The sequence below is a fragment of the Tenrec ecaudatus genome, chromosome 6, assembly GCF_050624435.1.
Source record: "Tenrec ecaudatus isolate mTenEca1 chromosome 6, mTenEca1.hap1, whole genome shotgun sequence".
In the NCBI taxonomy this organism is placed as follows: Eukaryota; Metazoa; Chordata; class Mammalia; order Afrosoricida; family Tenrecidae; genus Tenrec; species Tenrec ecaudatus.
Window position 1 is genome coordinate 54,518,913 of NC_134535.1, and position 19,047 is coordinate 54,537,959.

General features: G+C 39.1%; 1 protein-coding gene across 2 annotated transcripts in view; it reads left to right on the plus strand.

Moving 5' to 3' along the window:
* The first annotated feature begins 1,266 nt into the window (after positions 1-1,266).
* The window catches only part of CAPS2 (calcyphosine 2), a 43,575-nt gene continuing 25,794 nt past the window's right edge, over positions 1,267-19,047 (plus strand). For both annotated transcript variants that reach the window (XM_075552760.1, XM_075552761.1), the window contains exons 1-6: positions 1,267-1,347; positions 7,899-7,948; positions 10,501-10,546; positions 12,523-12,699; positions 17,193-17,312; positions 17,693-17,760. In XM_075552760.1, the coding sequence (XP_075408875.1) occupies positions 1,267-1,347; positions 7,899-7,948; positions 10,501-10,546; positions 12,523-12,699; positions 17,193-17,312; positions 17,693-17,760 (542 nt within the window). The remainder of the gene's footprint in view (positions 1,348-7,898; positions 7,949-10,500; positions 10,547-12,522; positions 12,700-17,192; positions 17,313-17,692; positions 17,761-19,047) is intronic.

Consider the following 19,047-nt stretch of genomic DNA (forward strand, 5'->3'; position numbering starts at 1 on the left):
GTGATGGTGGAAGCATCTCAGTGCTGGCAGGGGGCCCCACATGGCTCTTTCAGCTCCAGGGCTCTAGCGTAGCTCCATGTGTCTTCTCTTCAGGACTGTCTAGTAGGGAGTGAGTGTGTGTCCCACCTCCAGTGAGTTATTTTTCTCCTTAGTGCCTCTACATGAGGTCATCAAGCTGCCACCTGATTGACAGGCTAAACTCCACCCCTTTCTCTTAAGTCTCAAATTGACAACAGATTATATAGCTACCACAATCACAGACTAGTGGGTGAAAAGTCTGTGGATCCAACTCTGGTGGCAGCATCTTGGTGCAGGTGCAGGCCTTCATGTGGCTCTTTAACTGGAAGACAAGAGAGAGGCAGAGAGAGAGAAAGATAGAGAGAGAGAGAGAGAGAGAGAGAGAGAGAGAGAGAGAGAGAGAGAGAGAGAGAGAGAAAGAAAGAGAGAGAGAGAGAGGGAGAGAGAGAGAGAGAGAAAGGGAAGGGGCCTCATTCTTTTGATGGCAGAATCAAGAGACAGAGAAGTTCCCAGAATCCTCATGAGAAGACCATGTCCACAGGAGGGATCGATCAGGCTGTGACCTGACTGAAAGGCTAGACTCCACCCCCCCATTATTTTATCAAGCAGACATGAAATTGTGTAAGTACCACAGTAGCATAGGACATAATGTGCCACCGCCATTAGAATTGATTTTGACTCATGATTTACCCTACAGGGCAGAGTAAAACTACCCTACAGGGTTTCTAATATGTGTGTGTATTATAATTTATATATATATATATATATATAATTTTAGTCACATGTCTCCAGCAGCTGGTGAGTTTGAACACCCACTTTTAAATTAGCAGCAGAAGGCTTTACTCTTTTGCCATGGGAATCCTTCACACAATGTAATGAAAAACAAAAGACCCACAATCTGAATTTATTGCGATCCAGGGGACTCCGACTCCTGGAGACCCGATGGGACAGAGTAGAGCTACTCTTTTGAGTTTCCAAGATTTTAAGTCATCACAGGAGTAGACAGCCTTACCTTTCTCCAGTGCATAGGATGTTGTAGTTAGCAGCTTAATGTATAACCCGCCAAGCCCCCAGAACTCCACAAAATATTGACTTATGGAAAGGTGTAAAAGTGAAAAACTACCCGATTTCCTCCCATTTAGAACTACTGTAATACTTACTTGGCTTAGTTAAAATTATTGTACAAATGATCATTTGACTTTCCCCCCTTCTTTTCAAGTATATTGCATGGCAAATATTTGAGCTTGAATGGATTTAGAAGTTCAGGTATTTGCTGCTTCACCGAGGAGCCAAACTCAGCCATTCCCTGAAAGAAAGAAGCCACTAAAAGTATGTATGCTAAAAAAATTTTTCTTTGGCAGGATGATTCATTAAATGATTTTCTTAATTTATTTTCTGAATACTTATACTCTCACATATTTAAGATTTACTGTTCTTCCTAGGTCTTAAATATAAACCACCAAAACTGAGGATAATTAGTATGTTTTTAAAGTTCAACCTTTTATTATTACTATTTTAAAAACATGTGTGCACAAATTATAGAAAACAGTAGAAACAAGAGAAAACGCCAATATTTCTACCACTGGAATAAACCCTGCTAACATATTGTTGAATTTATGTGTAAGTGGTACTCCATTATACACTGCCTATACAATTTAGTACACTGCTTATTTCATGTAACACAAGGGACTTTCTAGACTACTACAATTCCATAAAATTACTCAATGTTTATTATGTTAAGTGTGCTTAAATTGTTTGAACAGAACAATGGTATATTGAGAAAGGAGTGGCTGTATCAGGGTTGTACCCATTTTACTCTGTTTGTATGCTGAGCAAGTCATTTGAGGAGGGCTGTCTGAAGAGCACGGTGTTCGTTCCGACTGGAGGAAGATTCAGCAACTACCTGCAGTGAGAAGATGGTGAATCCTAGCTTGCTGGACAGTGAAGAGGACTTGAATTATTCAGTAACAAAGGCCAAAGAATATAATGTTCAGTATGGATATGCTTTAATATAAAGAAAATTAATAAGCAACATCCCGGTAAACGCAGAAAAGATTGAGGTTGTCAAGGATTCTGATTTCCTTGGATCCGTAGTCAGCACCCTTAGAAACCGTGGCCACGAAGTCAAAATGCGTTGCAGAAGTCTTCTTGCTCTTGAGAAAAGGGAAGCTGTCACTTTGAAGATTAAGGAGTGCCTGAGCTGACACTTGGCATTTTTAATTGCCTCGTATGCATGCAAAAGATAGGCACTGACGAAGGAAGTGGAATTAATGCCTTTGAATTAGGGTATTAGAGACTGGAGTCTAACTGGGTTTACAGAAGAACGAGAAAATTGCTTTTTGGAAAAAGTGCAGCTGGGAAACTCTTTAGAAGGCATATCCTCTGCCGTCAACCAAGAGCCATCTGATGTCTGCACGGATAGGCCTTGCTTGATTCGGAACCCAGCTCGAATTCCTGACAGCTCCCTGTTGATGTGCTGCTGTAGCGATTGTTGGAAGCCATTCAGCAAAACCTTACTTGCATGTGCTATTAGTGATATTATCTGCTAGGTGCCATTGCTTTGGAATGGATTTAAATATAGATCTCTCCCAGGCAGCTGGCCATGTTGCTGTTTTCCAGATGTGCTGGCATCTGTGAATTAGCCCTTCCAGTGCTTCATGCGCATGTTGAAACATTTCAGTTAGTATTCCGGCAATCCCTGGAGCTTTGTGCTTGGCTCCTGCCTCCAGTGCAGCTTGAACTTATTCCTTCAGCACCTCTGGCTCTTGCTCATATGCAATCTCTTGAAATGGTTGAATGCAACAACTATTGTCCCAGAATTTCTGTTCTTCACAACATTACCTGTATTTCGTTACGCCGCACACAGTCAAATGCCATTGCATAGTCAAGAAAGTGCAAATAAAAGTCTCCCTGGTATCCACTGCTTCCATTGCCATCAACCACATCCCTTACTCCACGTCCTCTTCTGAATCCAACTTGAACTTATAGCAGCTCCTTGTCAATGCACAGCTGCAACGATTTTTGCATTATCTTCAGCTAATTTTTATTTACATATGATATTAATAATATTTCCAGATGATTTCCACACTTAATAGTTGTTTGGACTGGGAATAATACCAATCGATCTCTCTCCATTGGGTGGGCAGGGAGCTGTCTTGCAAATTTCTTAGAGTGACCCGTGAGTGCTTCTCGTGTTTCATCAGCTTGTTGAAGCATTTCAATGGATATTCCATCAATTCCTGGAGCCTTGTTTTATGCGAATGCCTTTAGTTCAGAATGGAGTCCTTCCTCCCCTTGGTCTCAGACTCCCCATGGAATGGCAACACCAGTTCTTATTTTATACAGTGCTTCTAGGAGTTCTTTACATTGTCTTTTGATGCTTCCTTAATAATTCAATGTTTTTCCATAGAAGCCTTCCAAGCGGCAGTGCAAGGCCTGATTTTCTTCAGTTCTTGCAGATTGAGCTATGCTAAGCGTGTTTGCCCTTTTAGTTTCCTCATTTCAGGTCTTTGCACATCTCATCATAAGTTAATTTTGTCTTCTTGTGCTGCCCTTTGAAACGTTGTATTTGACTCTTTCCCTTCTATTTGCTGTAGCCAGTCTACGTTCAGGAGGAAGTTTCAGATTCTCTGTTGATAGCCACTTTGGTCTTTTTTTCCTTCCTTTTCTTTCTATTTATTTTTTCTAAAGTGATATTGGCATATAATTCACATATCAGACAATCCAATAGTTCAGTCACATCAAGATGAGTTGTGCAATCATGACCACAATCAGTTTTAGCACATATTTTTCATTCTTGCACTCATTCTTATTAGCACTCTCCCCAAACTCTCCTGTCTTACCCCCAAGGAGTCATTAATCCAGTTACTGTCACTATAGAATTTACTTAATTTTGCTTTTATATACAGGAAAACAAAAATACAAAATCTAAAAGCAATAACAAAGCAAAACAGATCAAAACTTTAATTAAAAGAAAGCATAATATTAAACACTAGAACAAATTTAAATGGATCATAAGGGAGATCAAATGATAGAGTGCTAAATTTTAACATAACTGCATCTACAATTATCTACTTTCCAATGCATTTTGCATGTTAGCAATACTATTCACATCCCTGGTCCATGGTCACAGGGGGATTGGCTTAATCTCACCCCCCTTTTTTTTTGAACTGAAATAACTTTAAAATGGCCCAAAAGGCAGATCAAATGAAAAGATATTACATTTTACTTTCTACTTCCATGAAGAGTTACAGTCTTGGAAACCTACAGGAACAATTGTACCCTGTCCTATAAAGTCCTCATGAGTCGACATCAACTTGATGGCAGTGTGTGTGTGTGTGTGTGTGTGTGTACATGCATGAGAGAGAGAGAGAGAGCTCTGCCAAATTAAATGTACAGTGTTCTGTCTGATTACATGGCTATTCCAATGCCTCAGTCATGATGAGAAGGGATTCATGCACTGATGGCCTTTGCCATGGAAAGGACGTTTAATCCATGTGTGGACCTTGCAAATGGATTTCGGGCTTCCACTGTTGTCCAGAGTCTTCTGCAAACCAAGTGCTCACAATTGAAGTTCTGATACATTTCCCTCTTTAAGATTTGATTATATTATTTGCCCTTTGCCCTCTTCATGTGTGATACTCTTAATGCTATCCCACAACATATCTGGTCTTCAGTCATTTCTGATCAATGTATCAAATCAATTCTTGAGTTGATTTATAAATTTAGGTGGATGAACTCCAGGTTGTATTTTGGCTCTCTTGGACTTGCTTTAATTTTTCCAGGTTCAACTTGATCTTGTATATGAACGATTGTTCCACAGTGGACTCATGGTTTTGTTTCGGCTGTTGATGTTGAGCTTTTCCACAGATATCAATCAATTAGATTTCTGTCTATTCCATCAGCTGAGATCCACAAGTATAATTGCAATTATGTTCTTGAGGAAGGTATTTTCCATAAGGAAGCCATTGGCCTTGCATGCTGCTAGCATGGGATCTAGAGTTTCATTTCTTTGACAAGGGCCATATTTTTATGTAGATACTTCCCCTTTTTTCTAACTTTTGCTTCAATCACCAGTAATTATCAATGCTTCTTGATTGCATCTTTGTTCAATTTAACTCTACAGAAGTTGGTAGAATTAATTAATTTCTTCATTATTGACTTTAGTGGCTGGTGTATAAGTTTTAAAAATAGTTGCCTGAACTGGTCTTCTTTGTAGGTGTACAGATATGATCCTATCACAGACAGCATTATACTTTAAGATAGATCTTGGAATGTTCTTTTTAACCATAATGTGAAGCCATTCTCTTTTGTCACATAGTAAATTATCTGACTGTCTTATTAAAAATAGCCACTGCCATCTTTTTTAGTTCCATTTCATTTTTGACAACTTTCCATTTTCCCAGACTCATAATTTGTATACTCCATGTCCTGATTATTAGTGGCTATTTTCAGGTCTTTCTTCTCATTTTCAGTCATTTCTCAAGAGCAGGTGGGGGGCCCAAGAGCTTTGTTCCAGACAACCTATTAAGGTCAACTCTATTTTGTGTAGGCAGCTTTCCCCCAATATTATCAATATGAGGGTTCATCTTCTTGCACTGTATTAGATGTTTTTCCTCTGTTATTTTTAAGATTTTCGATAGCTAGTCCTTCGGAAGCAGATGACCTATCCCTTCTTCCTAATCTCTCCGTCTGGAAGCTTTGGTGAAACCTGTTTACCCGGGGCGACATTTCTGGTATTTGATTTACAGGTGTCATGGCCTCAAGAGCCGTAGCCTCAGGCTAGCCACCGCAGTGAGACAGACTGTTAGAGGAGTAGGGTAGTTGTTAGTACCTGTAAGAAAGACAAGATTTTTTTTTAGAGTTCCACTTTTTCTATAGAAGTTCAGTTAGTAAATATTTTTGGCACCATAAACTCTGAAATTTCCCTCACAACTACTCAGTTCTGCTGTGGCATTGTAAATACAGCCAAGGATAAATTTTAGCTAATGAGTGTGGAGGTGTTTCAATACAACTTGATTTACTAAAACAGCAATGGGGGCCAGTGTTTGCTGACTCTTGTCTTAGGGATGTGAAAGCTCTAAATTATCTTTATTTGTGGGCTCCAGCCCTACAGTCGAATGGTCCTGCGGAGAGATGTGCACAATTAAAGAAGACAGAGAAGGGGGCACAGGGGACTCCACTCCATGCAGCGAGAAGAGCCCAGAGTTTAATCAATGATGGATTTTTATAGCTCTTGGGTGTGCAAGCTTTTTCTTATTCATACATATCAAACAACTGGGCAATGCACTGATCCTGACATTCCAGCCTTCACAGGGACTCCTTCCAAAGGAGTCCAAAGCCTACCAGAGACAAGAGGAACAAGTGAATGCTCCTTAAGATAAGTGACAAAGGGCGCAGATGTTCTTTGAGACATGCATGCTTTCCCTGTGTACGTGAGGAGTCAGGCAACTGGAGAAGACAACTTTATTTGAGAAGTTATGGGGGCCACATAGGCTGTGGAGAAATGTCCTTCCTGGAATCTTCTGCATCGAGGCGCTTTCCCATCTTCCCGACTGAGAAGGCGTGCCTCACGCTAGGGATGGCGTGCCAGGCCTGCGGTCACAGATGCTGGGAGCAGGCCACACACACTTCCTTCCACGTCTAGGTTCCCACATTTATTGACTAGCACAAATTCGTTATAATTAGGTAAGTTTGCCATACTAAAAGAGTTAGGTTTATGCTTCGGTTGACTATGTATTGATATTAAAACCCTTTCTGGGAGGATGATGGCAACAACTGTGTCAACCACATGTATTTCGCTTTACTCCCGGCAGGTTAAATGATGCGCTATTTTCAAAGCACATTTCAGAAAATCTTTAGTAGATGATAAATGAAAGGGTGCTGCTATTTGAGGCTGTCATATACATATTTTTTCATTTAGATGATTATATTGTGATATTAAACTCATATTTAAACTATTGATTACTATAGTATTTGAAATAACCTCACATTAAAGTTGATATAAAGTTGAACTTAGATCATCCTATTTTTATAGTTAATGGTGAAACTCAGTTTTAAATGTAATTTCTCTACTTGTTATCCAAAGCACAAAAATATGCACTAGATAACATTTTGGAAATAAGAAATAAATACGTATGGGTGAGTAATTTCTTGTCTTTATAAAGTTGAGCTTTCTCCAAGATGCGTACATAACTCTCCCCAGAGCCCAGGCGCACTGAGCTTTTTTTGGCTTTGCACTTTGCTTTTATTCTTTTCTTTGGGGTGCTGAGACTGGTCACTTACAAATATATCTTGAAACTACATTCTCTTCCGACTGCGTTTCTACGGTACCCCCAGCACCTTATGTTACACTGCATATATTCAGCTCCGTGTATTATAATGGAACACCCCTGCCACGTCCCCTTCACGCCCAGAGCATAACCCCTTTCAACCTGCTGCGTGTCGCAGGTGGGCTTCTACAAGAGTACTGTTGCTCCTGCCTCAAACACCTCCCCGTCTCCTCTTCCTCTGTCTAGCTCCTAGGTGTTCTTCTTCGCTGAGTTTAAAATTTGCCTTGTGAGGGAGCAGTGTCCCGATATCCTTAGACTAGGGTGGGAACGAATGCCTGCCATGTTTAGTTGCTCTACTGTAGCACTTACTGTTTACATGATTGATTATTTGAGTGAATATCTCCTTCAGCAGATACAGTGCTCTAAGATTTGGCATTATCTATTTTGCTTATTACTCTTTGTATCTCCAGTACAGAAAGGCTAGGCTTGAAACATAAAGTTTACTTAAAAAAATTATAATTAGCTTTTTTGACTCATTGCTCATCTTGTGGAGTGAATATAAAGGGTATATGCAAGCCTGTTTTCTTGTCTTTTTTTTTTTAATTAAAGCAAGGATGGACTTCTGAAACACGGGTACCCCGGGATCCTTGCTCACCTGTGTAAGTCACATTTCTCCATATTTGAACTTCTAAATAATTATGAAAGTTAGTTTTGTTACTCCCAGGGTATGTAGCAAGCGTTACTAAGACAAGACCTAAATTAATTTTTTAAAGGCGCCCAAAGTAGAAAATGCTACCATATAATTTATAAAATGTCTAATGATAGTAACAGTCATCCTCTGTGCAGATAAAAACATTGAAGCATTCTATGTTATTGTATAACAACCCAATGTGCAATGGAAGGGAACACGCCTAGTCCTTCTCCATCCTTAACATAAAAAGGAAAGAAAGGATGGCTGTCAAAAGATGGACTGACGCAGGGCCGAAACCCTCGGCTCATAAGCAATAATCATGACCAGGGCACAGGACCGCGCAGTTTTCTTCTGCTGTATGCAGGTTCCCAGAGACTCCCCTTTGCACTGTTTAATGAACAAATATTTAGGATACATTTAAACATTTTTAAAAAGCAAATTTATCTATATGACTTTGATTGTGAACTACAGAAAACTTCACAAGCATATAGAGCCTGAAAGCTGTCATGTCAAAATTAAAATAGCTCTTGTGATAGAATGGTGGTATTATGAATAATACTTATTCTTTCCTCAAAATATTTTAACAGTTTTATTGGCACATATTTCACACATCATACAATTCAATAGTTCAATTATATCAGGAAGATTTGCACAATCATTACCACATCAATTTTAGAACATTTTCTTTTTCCTTGTATTCATTGTTATTCCTGTAATTATATTTTTTAATTGTAGCAAAATAAATATAAAAACCTTAAGTGTTTTTAATGAAAATATACTATACAGAAAATATATACCATGTCAACAATTTCTACATTTAAAATTAAGAAGACAGGCTATGTTGTGCAAGACATGATACCTGCCTCAATAACATTTTCCAAATTATTTTATTACCACTAAGTTCCTTAACAACCTTTTAGTTTTCATTTCCTTTATTTTTTGCATTTTATTGAAAATATTATTATCATATTTAGAAAATTTAGCAAAGTACATTTGCTCAAGGTCTACAAACATTTGTATTTAATAATTGATATATTCAAAAATGAATGTAATGGTCTATGCATTGTCTTAATCTCCTGAGGGCTGTGATAATTTTATCATCTTCAGATAAGCTTTTTGTACTAAGATATATTAGTATGCTTAAATTTTATGTTTTTTTACTTTAAAAATTTTGGATTTACAAAATATTTATTTTATTTAGAAATATTTTTTAGATTATAAGGTATCTCAGAAAATAGAAATAAAGACACCTCAGTAATTTGTTAGATTAAACAAATAAATTGGTATTTGTGTGGATTAAAAGGGGGCAAAGATAAAATTGATGTGGTACCATGCAATAGATATTGATATGATGATGTAAACATAAACATTTGAGCTAGACACAAGTGCTAAATATGATATTGAATACATAACAATGACTTCAGACCATGATGTCATGGCAAACCTCAATAACTGTCTGACATTAAAAAATTTGCATGTTGATTTATGGATAGGCTTAAACTAGTTCATAGGTTACCTATAAGGTTTACTTATATAAGCAATGAGTATAGTATTAGCATATATATCTCTTGCTGATAAATCTCATATTGTTAATTAATTCTCACAGAATATGATGTTTGATGAACCAGTGTAGCTTCAACATGAATATAAATTGACATTTTCATTGACTTTAGAACAAGTTATTTCTTTGCTCAATTGAGTAATAAACAAACAAATATAAGAAAGCAAACTTAGCGCCATCACCTTAAAGTGATCCTACACAGGTGTTGGCGACTGTACAACCTCTGGGGCAGATGGTCTCGTCTTCCCCGACTCTGGACAGCATTCAGCCGGGAACAAAATGTCTTCAGGGTTTTGTGTGTGTGTGTGTGTTATTCACAATAGAGTAGCTGTAGATGTGATACATTTTTCATTCAATCTGCATTAGCATTTTGTCCATTGCTTTTTAAAGATCTAGGAATTAACAAAATAAAAATAACACGTGTTAATTTCTATGTAAATTCTCCCATTCTGTTTGATTTAAATCTACCTCTGTGACATCATTAAGCACAGGTGGAAAGATATTTACACCACTACATTTTTATACAGACACAGTAGATGCATCTAATGTCTCAATCATAGATAACAGTCCAATACAGTACACTCAATAGGAAGTGATGAGTTTTGAATACTTATTATCTTTATTTTTATATGATTAATTATAAGTTTATACAATTCAATTTTCAGTCATGGTTGTATTCAAATATCCAGTTTGGAAAATACTGAGCTTTGAACAAATGAGCCAGCTTCGGTAAAGCACTGACCTCAGTGTGCTTTCTTACACGCGCTGTCACATATCTGAAAGATAAGACTGTCTGCACTTATAAACAGCTATTCTCGGCGCACCACAGGGGCAGTCCTCCAGAGTCACTATGAATTCGAGGGGACTCATTGCAGTGATTTTGAATTGTAACATATGTGATTTGTGGTTGTGAAATCTCATTTTAAAAAGTGATGAGATGCATAGGTGGTTTCTTTCAGGGTACCACGACTTGATTTGGGAAGCCTGGTTGACTCTGATGACGAGGTAATTTTCACTTGCTATTTAATGTGACAAAAATTTTCACAAGCTATTGTAGAGAGAGCATATAAGAACTACTTCATTTTACTTGTAGGCTTCCTCTTCATATTTCCCGCTTTGTGCAGCGCATACTCATCTGAGCTCTCCACCTCCATCTTCTGCTCCTGCGTGGCTCACACCATGCAAAATTCCCTATACTCCTGATCAGCTAAATGATCTGGTTAGGATGGAGTTTGCTTATTACCAATTTTCAGAATTATGACATGCATGATCAGGACTGTATTTAATATAGAAATTTCATTATATTCAGTCTCTGTTTTGTCCAATTTAAATATTTCATATATCCAAATCTTGAATGTAAAATTCATGAAATAATTTTACTTAATTGTCAAACTTGATAGGAGAACAAGGATATCCTGGTACTTTAATAATATGACAGAATTTTAGATCAGAGCTTGATAGTTTAATGATGTAAGATTGGGTTTGGGGAAATTGTTTTATACTTTACTATAATTTTAAAAAGGAGCCTTGGTGACATAGTTTGGCTGCTAAAACCAGAAGTTCAAAACCACCCACTATCTGCTCCATTGGAAAAAGGTGAGGTTTTCTACTCCTGTAAAATTGGATGGTTTTGAAAACCCGCATGGGCAATTCTATTCTGCCTTTAGGGTTGCTATGAGTTGGAATCGGTTCCATCTGCAGAGAGGATTAAAAAAAGAAGAAGAAAGACAGGAAGAGTTGCTTTGGGATTAATTCTAATTCATGGAACTCCATGAGTCTATGAAGTAAATAATCATACTCACAGCATGGTGAATCTTGAACTAAGTTTATACAAAAAAATCTAGTGTTTACGTTTACATTACAGATATGAGTTCTGTCCCCTGCTTGAGGCTTAGTATATTGTATTTGTCCATTGCTTTGCCTCATCCTTCTTCTCAAGGTTAGACTTGTAGGGCATTTTTAAAAACACTTTCCCAGCGTTGGACGTGCTTTGCTGTTCCCCCTTTGGAGTGCTTCCCCTGCTGTATGCTAATGTAGGTATGCTCTTGTATTTCCTTACTGCTCCTAGTAGGTTCCTCTTACCCACTGGGTCCTTTCTCTCTCTCTCCCATGGAAATGCGGCACAGAACCAAAATATTACTGAAATAATATAGCTATAGTCTAAAAATGCAGCCAGTGCTTCTATGCTAGTATGAAACTAATTCAAACCCACTGCCACAAGTTGATTCTGATGCGGAGAAACCCTCTGTAGGATTTATGTGGCTGTCAATATTAACTGGAGCCTCGTCTTTCTCCTGTGGAGCAGCAGGTGGGTTTGAACTACCAACCTTGCTGTTAACAGTCCAACAGTTACAAGACCACCAGTTCCGGTGACTAATGTGGAGAAAATGATTGACAATGGAGCTCTCCTAGAGTAGAAAACAATAAAAAGAAGAAAAACAGCCTCCTTAGGGGAGAAAGATGAAGCTTTCTACTCTCATACAGATTGACAGTCTCAGAAACCCACAGGGGCAGTTCTACCCTGTTCCATAGGGTTGCTAGAATCAGAATTTGCTCAGCAGCAGTGAGTTTGAAAGACTCCTCAAAGGAAACCCCAGAAATCCTTTAAAGAGTAATAATGAGTTGGGATGGACTAGATGGTAGTGGGTGTGTTTAAAAAAGAAGCAAAGTTGTACTTGCCACTCAATTTCTATTCGGACTTGGGCTGACCATCAGCTCCTATACAATGGTAGCCTTTTTGCTGCTTAAGGTCACTGTCCATTCTGAACTGTGGGTTTGCTGCAGTTAGTCAGCAGTGCTGTCCCAGCTCAGTGTTTTAAATATCACACTGCTGTTTGGAATACACACATACTGGCTCATTTCTTAGCTATAAATGTTAAGGTAAGTAATAAGACTGCTATATTAATAATGAGTTTTCTGGATGTATACATATATATATATATCCATAACAATATATATTTATTAATTTATTTTACCTCTAGGAGCAGAGTGTAATACCTGAAAATCCACCAACACCAGCAAGCAAATATAAACTAAAATATCAGCAAAACAAAAATGAAATGAAAGAGGAATATAAACAGAATAGTCAGCGAACTACAGAAAAGACAAAACCAAGTATCACATACCAACAGTTTCCAAGAGACAACGTTGATGAAAAGGTAACGTGTGCAGCTTTATAAAACGCCCTGGTGGCACGAAGGTTAAGATGCTAAGTCGCCCATTGACTCTGGCTATCTGCTCCCTAAAAGTGAAAATCCCTCAAACTCACTGCCCCTGCGTTCATACTGATTCATAGAACCCTCAGAGCCAGAGCAGAACTGCCCATGTGGGTTGACAAGACTGTAAGTGCTTATAGGAGCAGAGAGCCTCATCTTACTCCTGTGGAGTGATTGGTGGTTTCAAACTGTTGGCCTTGAGGTTAGCAGCCCGATGTGTAACCGTTATGCCACCACCAATTATGTTGTATGGGGTTGCTATGAGTTGAAATGGACTTTATATGACCTAACAACAACATAGGAGTTTAAAGACAATGGTTGCCTATATTACCAAATACAGATGTAATAAACAGCAATGGAAGTGGACATATCCGGCCTCCTCTGGCTTCTCTAGTTCCTCGAGGCAAGACTCAGCCATACTTTCACCTCTGCCCTTCTTGCTCTATCCTGACACCAACTATTGCTCCTACGGCACTCTACTTCGATGCTGAGTTTGATAATTTGTTGCAAATGGCCACACAGAACTCACGGATACTACTCATGATGAAGACGGCTTATTAGGGCAAGTAAGAGGCTACCACAGGTCAGGATCAGCAAGCAGTTAAGAATGCAGTCATTGGTCCACAGTAACACCTTTCCTCAGCCGGCAGCCAGGTGTCTTTCTGGTCCTCAGCCTCTTAGCTGTGATGTCTTTTGGCCTTCACTTCCAGGGGTCAGGAAGCCAGTTGCCACTCACTCTGTTCCACAGTTGCATGCGAGTAGTCTTGGGCCAGATGAGGAGGAGGGACCTCACAGTCTCCGCGCCGCTCCTCTGAGCCTCTGTACATCTGGCCTTGACATCCTCGGCCACGTCTGGCCGAGATCTTGGATGTGCTTTTTCAAATGGTCCTGGTTTCCGCCTGACACTGCCCTCCCATCCCTGCCTCCCCCCCCGCCCCCCCGCCACACACACACTGTGTCTCAGATGGCTCTTATATATTGAGGCTTTGGTGGAGGTATAGTTTGTCTTTAGCTGACAATACCCCCAAGGAAGATGGTGGATTTGAGCATTAAGGCCCACCAGTTACTACAGTAGTCTTAAAGATGCCCCCAAGGAAATAAAAGGTGTAGGTGTAGCTTAGTCCACCTCCTCTGCTAAAGTGAAGACTTAACCCCTCCTTAATCCTGTAACAAAATCCTCCTGAAGGAGATCATGGCCACAGGTGTAGGCTCTCTAATTATACATACCATGGACTTTTATAGATCTAGTGGCCCAGCAATTAAGCACTCCAACGCTAAATGGAGAGTTGTTGGTTTGAACTCAACATATTAATTAACATCCCAGCGCCTATGCATGACTTAACATCCACTATAAACTCTTTGAAATAGGAGGTTGTGTGATTTACACATGTGAACATTATATAAAGTCAGTCTTCTGCAGCCCTAACTGAGTGTCTGTAAAGTCTATAATACTGACACACTTGGGGAGCCCTTGGACAAGGCCTGAGGGCTACAATATAGGAGGCTGGCTGGTCTGTGCCGGCAGCTGAATTAGCATGTTAAGTGTATTTGGAACAGAAGGGACCTAGTGGGGGACACAGGTGCCAGGAACATGGCTGGTGATGGTAGCTCTGGCTCCTCCACTTAGTGGATCTAGCCACGTGCAGCTCCCCACTCCCTGCCTCCCCCCCACCTGTCCCCATGCTAACTGGATCCAGAAAGGTGTGTGTGCTCGGTGCCTCCAGAGCCCCTGGCAGGAACAGGAAAGGCCTGGCAGGCTGTGGTGAAAGGAGGCAAAGCAGTGTGTGCTGGTGCATGAAGCCAGGAGGGAGGAAAGGAGTTGGCAAAAAGGAATGTCCTTGTGGGAGTAGGCATGCTCCCCGCGACTCTGTTACTTGTTCACACTGAGGCGTGGGGTCTGAAAAACCATCCACCCACTGCCATCGAGTCCATTCCAGTTCACAGTGACCCTACATCTGGCTTCTGAAATGACATCTTTATGGGTGCAAGCAACCCATGTCTCTCCTGGGGAGCAGCTGGGACTTTGAGCTGCCAACCTTGTGCTTAGCAGTCCAGTGCTTAGCTTACTGTGCCCCTGTGTCCCGTGAATTTAGAAAAAACCCAATATACTCTTCTCTGTGTACCACAGGACTGCAAAAAGTTCATGGGAACACGTAACTGAAAGATTTGCTTATGGTTTTGATGTGACTGGCTTCACTCTATTTGTGTGAGCTTTGAAATGTTATTGTACTAGGTGTGTCTTTTATTTTGGAAGTATTTTTGACACTTAAATTACTTAAATTGTTATACTTTTATTTGATATTCACAGTCACAGTTGGGTTGCCCCTGACGCATAGCAACCATGTGGGTGCTAGAGCAGTGCTGTGCTCATAGGCTGTGAGCTTTCAATGCAGACCACTAATCTTCTACCAAGGATTCCTTTGGGTAGTAGCCAACTCTTAACCACTTGTGCTACTTTGGGATTAATATGTAATATTCATTGTAAATACAATAGTAAATGGAAGAAGCATGTGAACTTATGTGAATATTTTAAAGTACACAGGAAAATCTGTCCTGATTTTTGGAAAGGATTGGAAGCATGGTATATATTACTACTGGCTATAGAGAAAAGTGCACTTGGATTCAGTTTATAATCTAGTTCACTCTGCACAATAGCATGTATTTTCAGGAAGTTTGAGGATTGGAGTTACTGAGCATTTTCCTGTCGGGAAAAAAAGTGATTAATCCATAATTAGGTGTAGTGTAACAGCTGTTATTTTCTTAAATCTATGTAGGAATTATCTAGAATTTATTTGTGATTCCAAAAAAACCCCCAAAAAACCCTGAAACAAAATATACTTCTGAAGATCTTGAACATCAATATTCTGTAGAGCTTTGTCTATGTTTAAACATAGCTGTTAACTATATTTATCCTACGCATAACTTATACACATATGAGGGGCTGGGAAACATTTGTGGAAAAATTTTCATTGTCTTTTAAAATTCTACTTTTCTATAAACTCTTTGAAGCCTCTTGTAATGCCCACCATCTTTTTTTTGGTCTCTGTTTAAATAAATCATTATTTAGGAAAACCATATATATTAGGAAATACATAAATAGGGAAAACATTAAAGTTGTCAAGGATTTCATTTTATTTGGATCCACAATTTATATCCCTAGAAGTAGCAGAGAAGAATGAAATGCCATATTGCATAATTGGGCAAACCTACTGCAAAAACTCTATAAAACGCTAACGAACAGAGACGGCGCTTTGGAAACTGAGCTGTGCTGGCCTCAAACCGTGGAGTTTTCAATGATCTCATGAATATGGAAGTCCAATGAGAGATTGATCCATTTAAAGTATGGGGTTGGCTAAGAATGTACCATCTACAATATACTTCCCCCAATAGGTAAATCTCTCTCGGAAGAATGACAAGCGGACTGCTCCTCAGATGCTCAACCAGAGCAACTATCGTGAGGATGGTGCCCCGCTTGGCAGTGTTTCCTTCTGATGCACACAGGGCCCTCTGAGGCGGAGCTGACTCAGCGGCACATAACAACAACAACAACAACAACCACTCATTCAATAGCGATACACTGAGTGCGCACTATTGTAGCTCCTCCATCCTAGCACGAGGACTACAGCAAGATAAATGTCAGGGAAATTTCCTGCCCTCCTGGAACTTACACGCAAGGAGGAAAGACCATGTACAATTTTTTTGTGTAAAAATCAAAGGTCATTAAGACAGGCAGAATACCAAGATGCAGTACGACCTCTCATGAAACAATGAAAATGAGAATAAGCCCTAGTAGAAAACCCCTTGAAATCTATTGGGGCATTTTTCGGGTTATGAGTATATAAATATGTCTTGTATTCAGAGAATAAAAATCTCTTCTTCAAAAAATGTATTTCTAAATTTAATTTCACAGAGGTTGGGCATCTCCACATTCATTAATTTTACAAGACCTCAACATGAACACTAGTACTTCTAATAGGGTTGGTATTTACTGAATAATCGTTATCGGTCAGGTGCTTATAAGTGTTGAACATGTACCATCTCATCCAATATTTTTTTTGGTAAAGTAGGTGTTATTATTTGTTCCCATGTTATATGTGAGTAAAATGAGACACAAAGAGGCTCACCAGTAGTAGATAGTAGTAGAACTGAATTCAAACACAGTTAATCTGACCTCCTATAATCTGTATTCTTAATCTCTACTCTAACAGACATGCTGAACATGATTGTGTAAAGACATACCATATGTACTTGAGTATAAGCCGACCTGAATATCAGGCAACACACCTAATTTTACCACAAACTGCATAAAAAATGTGCTGAAAAACTCAGCTTATACACAAGTATATATGGTACTTTGTGTTTATTTATTGCCTTCTTTCATTGAAAACAAATATTTTAAATATCTATTTTGGTCCATTGATTTCTTTTACATATAGTGCATACAAGATGAAGAAGCCACCGAAGAACTTACAACTCTTGATAGAAAAGCTCTCCTACAGCAAGGTTATGCAGACAACCCGTATAATACAGTACAAAGAGCAAGAAAATCAGATGTAGTAAGTTATCAGTATGCTTCTCCTAATTATTTGATAAAATTAAGGTAATTTGTCCTTCACAAGTTTTCCACACTTATAATTAAGTAAACATTTTCAAGAATTGAATTTGAATAGAAATGAATATTAAGATGAAAGGTGTTTGTTTGTCCCATACCCTCCAGGGGGCGGTGGCACTCACTTTGGGAAAACTGCTATAGCGGGTCACTAGGAGTAGAAATCAACTTGATGACTGTGAGTCTGGTTTTATAGACCGTATAAAGGAATGCTAATAAATATTCAAGATGAATATTAGAAAATGTTGTTTTAGGACACCCATGTTAACTATTGTTTTGTTCTACTTTAAGAGATGTGAGATCTTTTTTTTTATTTCCTTGCCTCAGGAAATTGTGGCTGCAGAGAAGAAGAAACAGGTTGTTGCTGAGCAAGTGATGATAGACCTTTTATCTAGGTATGAGTTCGAGTTGCTTGTCTAAATCCACGTGAAAGGCGTTCATCAGAAAGCTTTCTTTTTCTTCCACGACACTCATATCATTGGTTAATCAACCGGAGAGTCCCAAAAATTCACTCCTAGACCAATTAAAATACTTGTATTAAAACTTTAGGCCTAAAAACCTTAATTCGTGTCACAACTGAATAGTTGCCTGAAAAAAAGTCTATATAAGTTGAATTTAAAATTATTCTTAGTTCAGCAAGATTACTTAATAGTGGCATCTGTTAATCTTGTGAGCACTGCATTATTTCAAACCTTGGAATCCATAGGATGCTACCATCCCCTTTTCCATATTGATTGTGGCATGGCACTTGTGTCTTAGCAACTGCACAAATCCCAGTTGGCAAATAGATGGCATACCCAAAGGAGTCTGGCATGTTATCTCTGTATAGATTCTTTTGATTCAGTAGATTTTGTGATATCAGAAATAGGCCAAGTACCATTGTATTTTCATCAAATGAAAAATATCACAGGGGAGGTACAAGACTAATACACTGAAAACTGCAAACTTTATGGAAAGAAACAAAAGAAAGCATAAGGGGAAAAATAAAGAAAAGACATACTGTGTTCATGGATTAGAAGACTGTTTTAGACTGTGTTGTCTAGGGAAACAAAACTGGTGATACTCAGATATGTATAAAAATGACTTTGTAGCAAGAAAGCATCCCAGCCCAATTCAACTGAGATCCATGGGTCTGATATTATCCAGAGCCCGCTTTAGACTCCAGGCAGGGGAGACATAAAGGTGAAGTGTAAGTAGGGAGACCCCAGGCTGGTGGGGGCAGAGTCAATGTGGATCCAAGGTTGGTGGCAATTGAGCTTCCAGGATCAGTGGCCCACATGGAGCTGTCCCTGAGACAGACACGGACGGAGTGCTAACAAGCAGGGATGGAGGTAAATGAAAAGACAACAACAATGAAGAATACTAACAAGCACTGATGAGGATGCGGAGAAGTGGAAATACGCAGACATTGTTAGTGAGAATGGAAACTGGTGCAACTACCGTGTAGAACAGTTAGGTGGTACTTCATAGTGAGTCTGCTCCTAAGAATATATCCCATAGAATTGGAAAGAGATGTTCAAGCAAAACTTGTACATGAGTGCTCATTGCAGCAATATTCAAAATAGCCAAATGGTGGGGTGGGAATATCCTAAATTCCCATCAGTGGATAAATGGATAAGCACTATTTGATGTGTCCATAAAATGGAATAATTTCAACCACAGTAAGAATGAAGTATTAATAC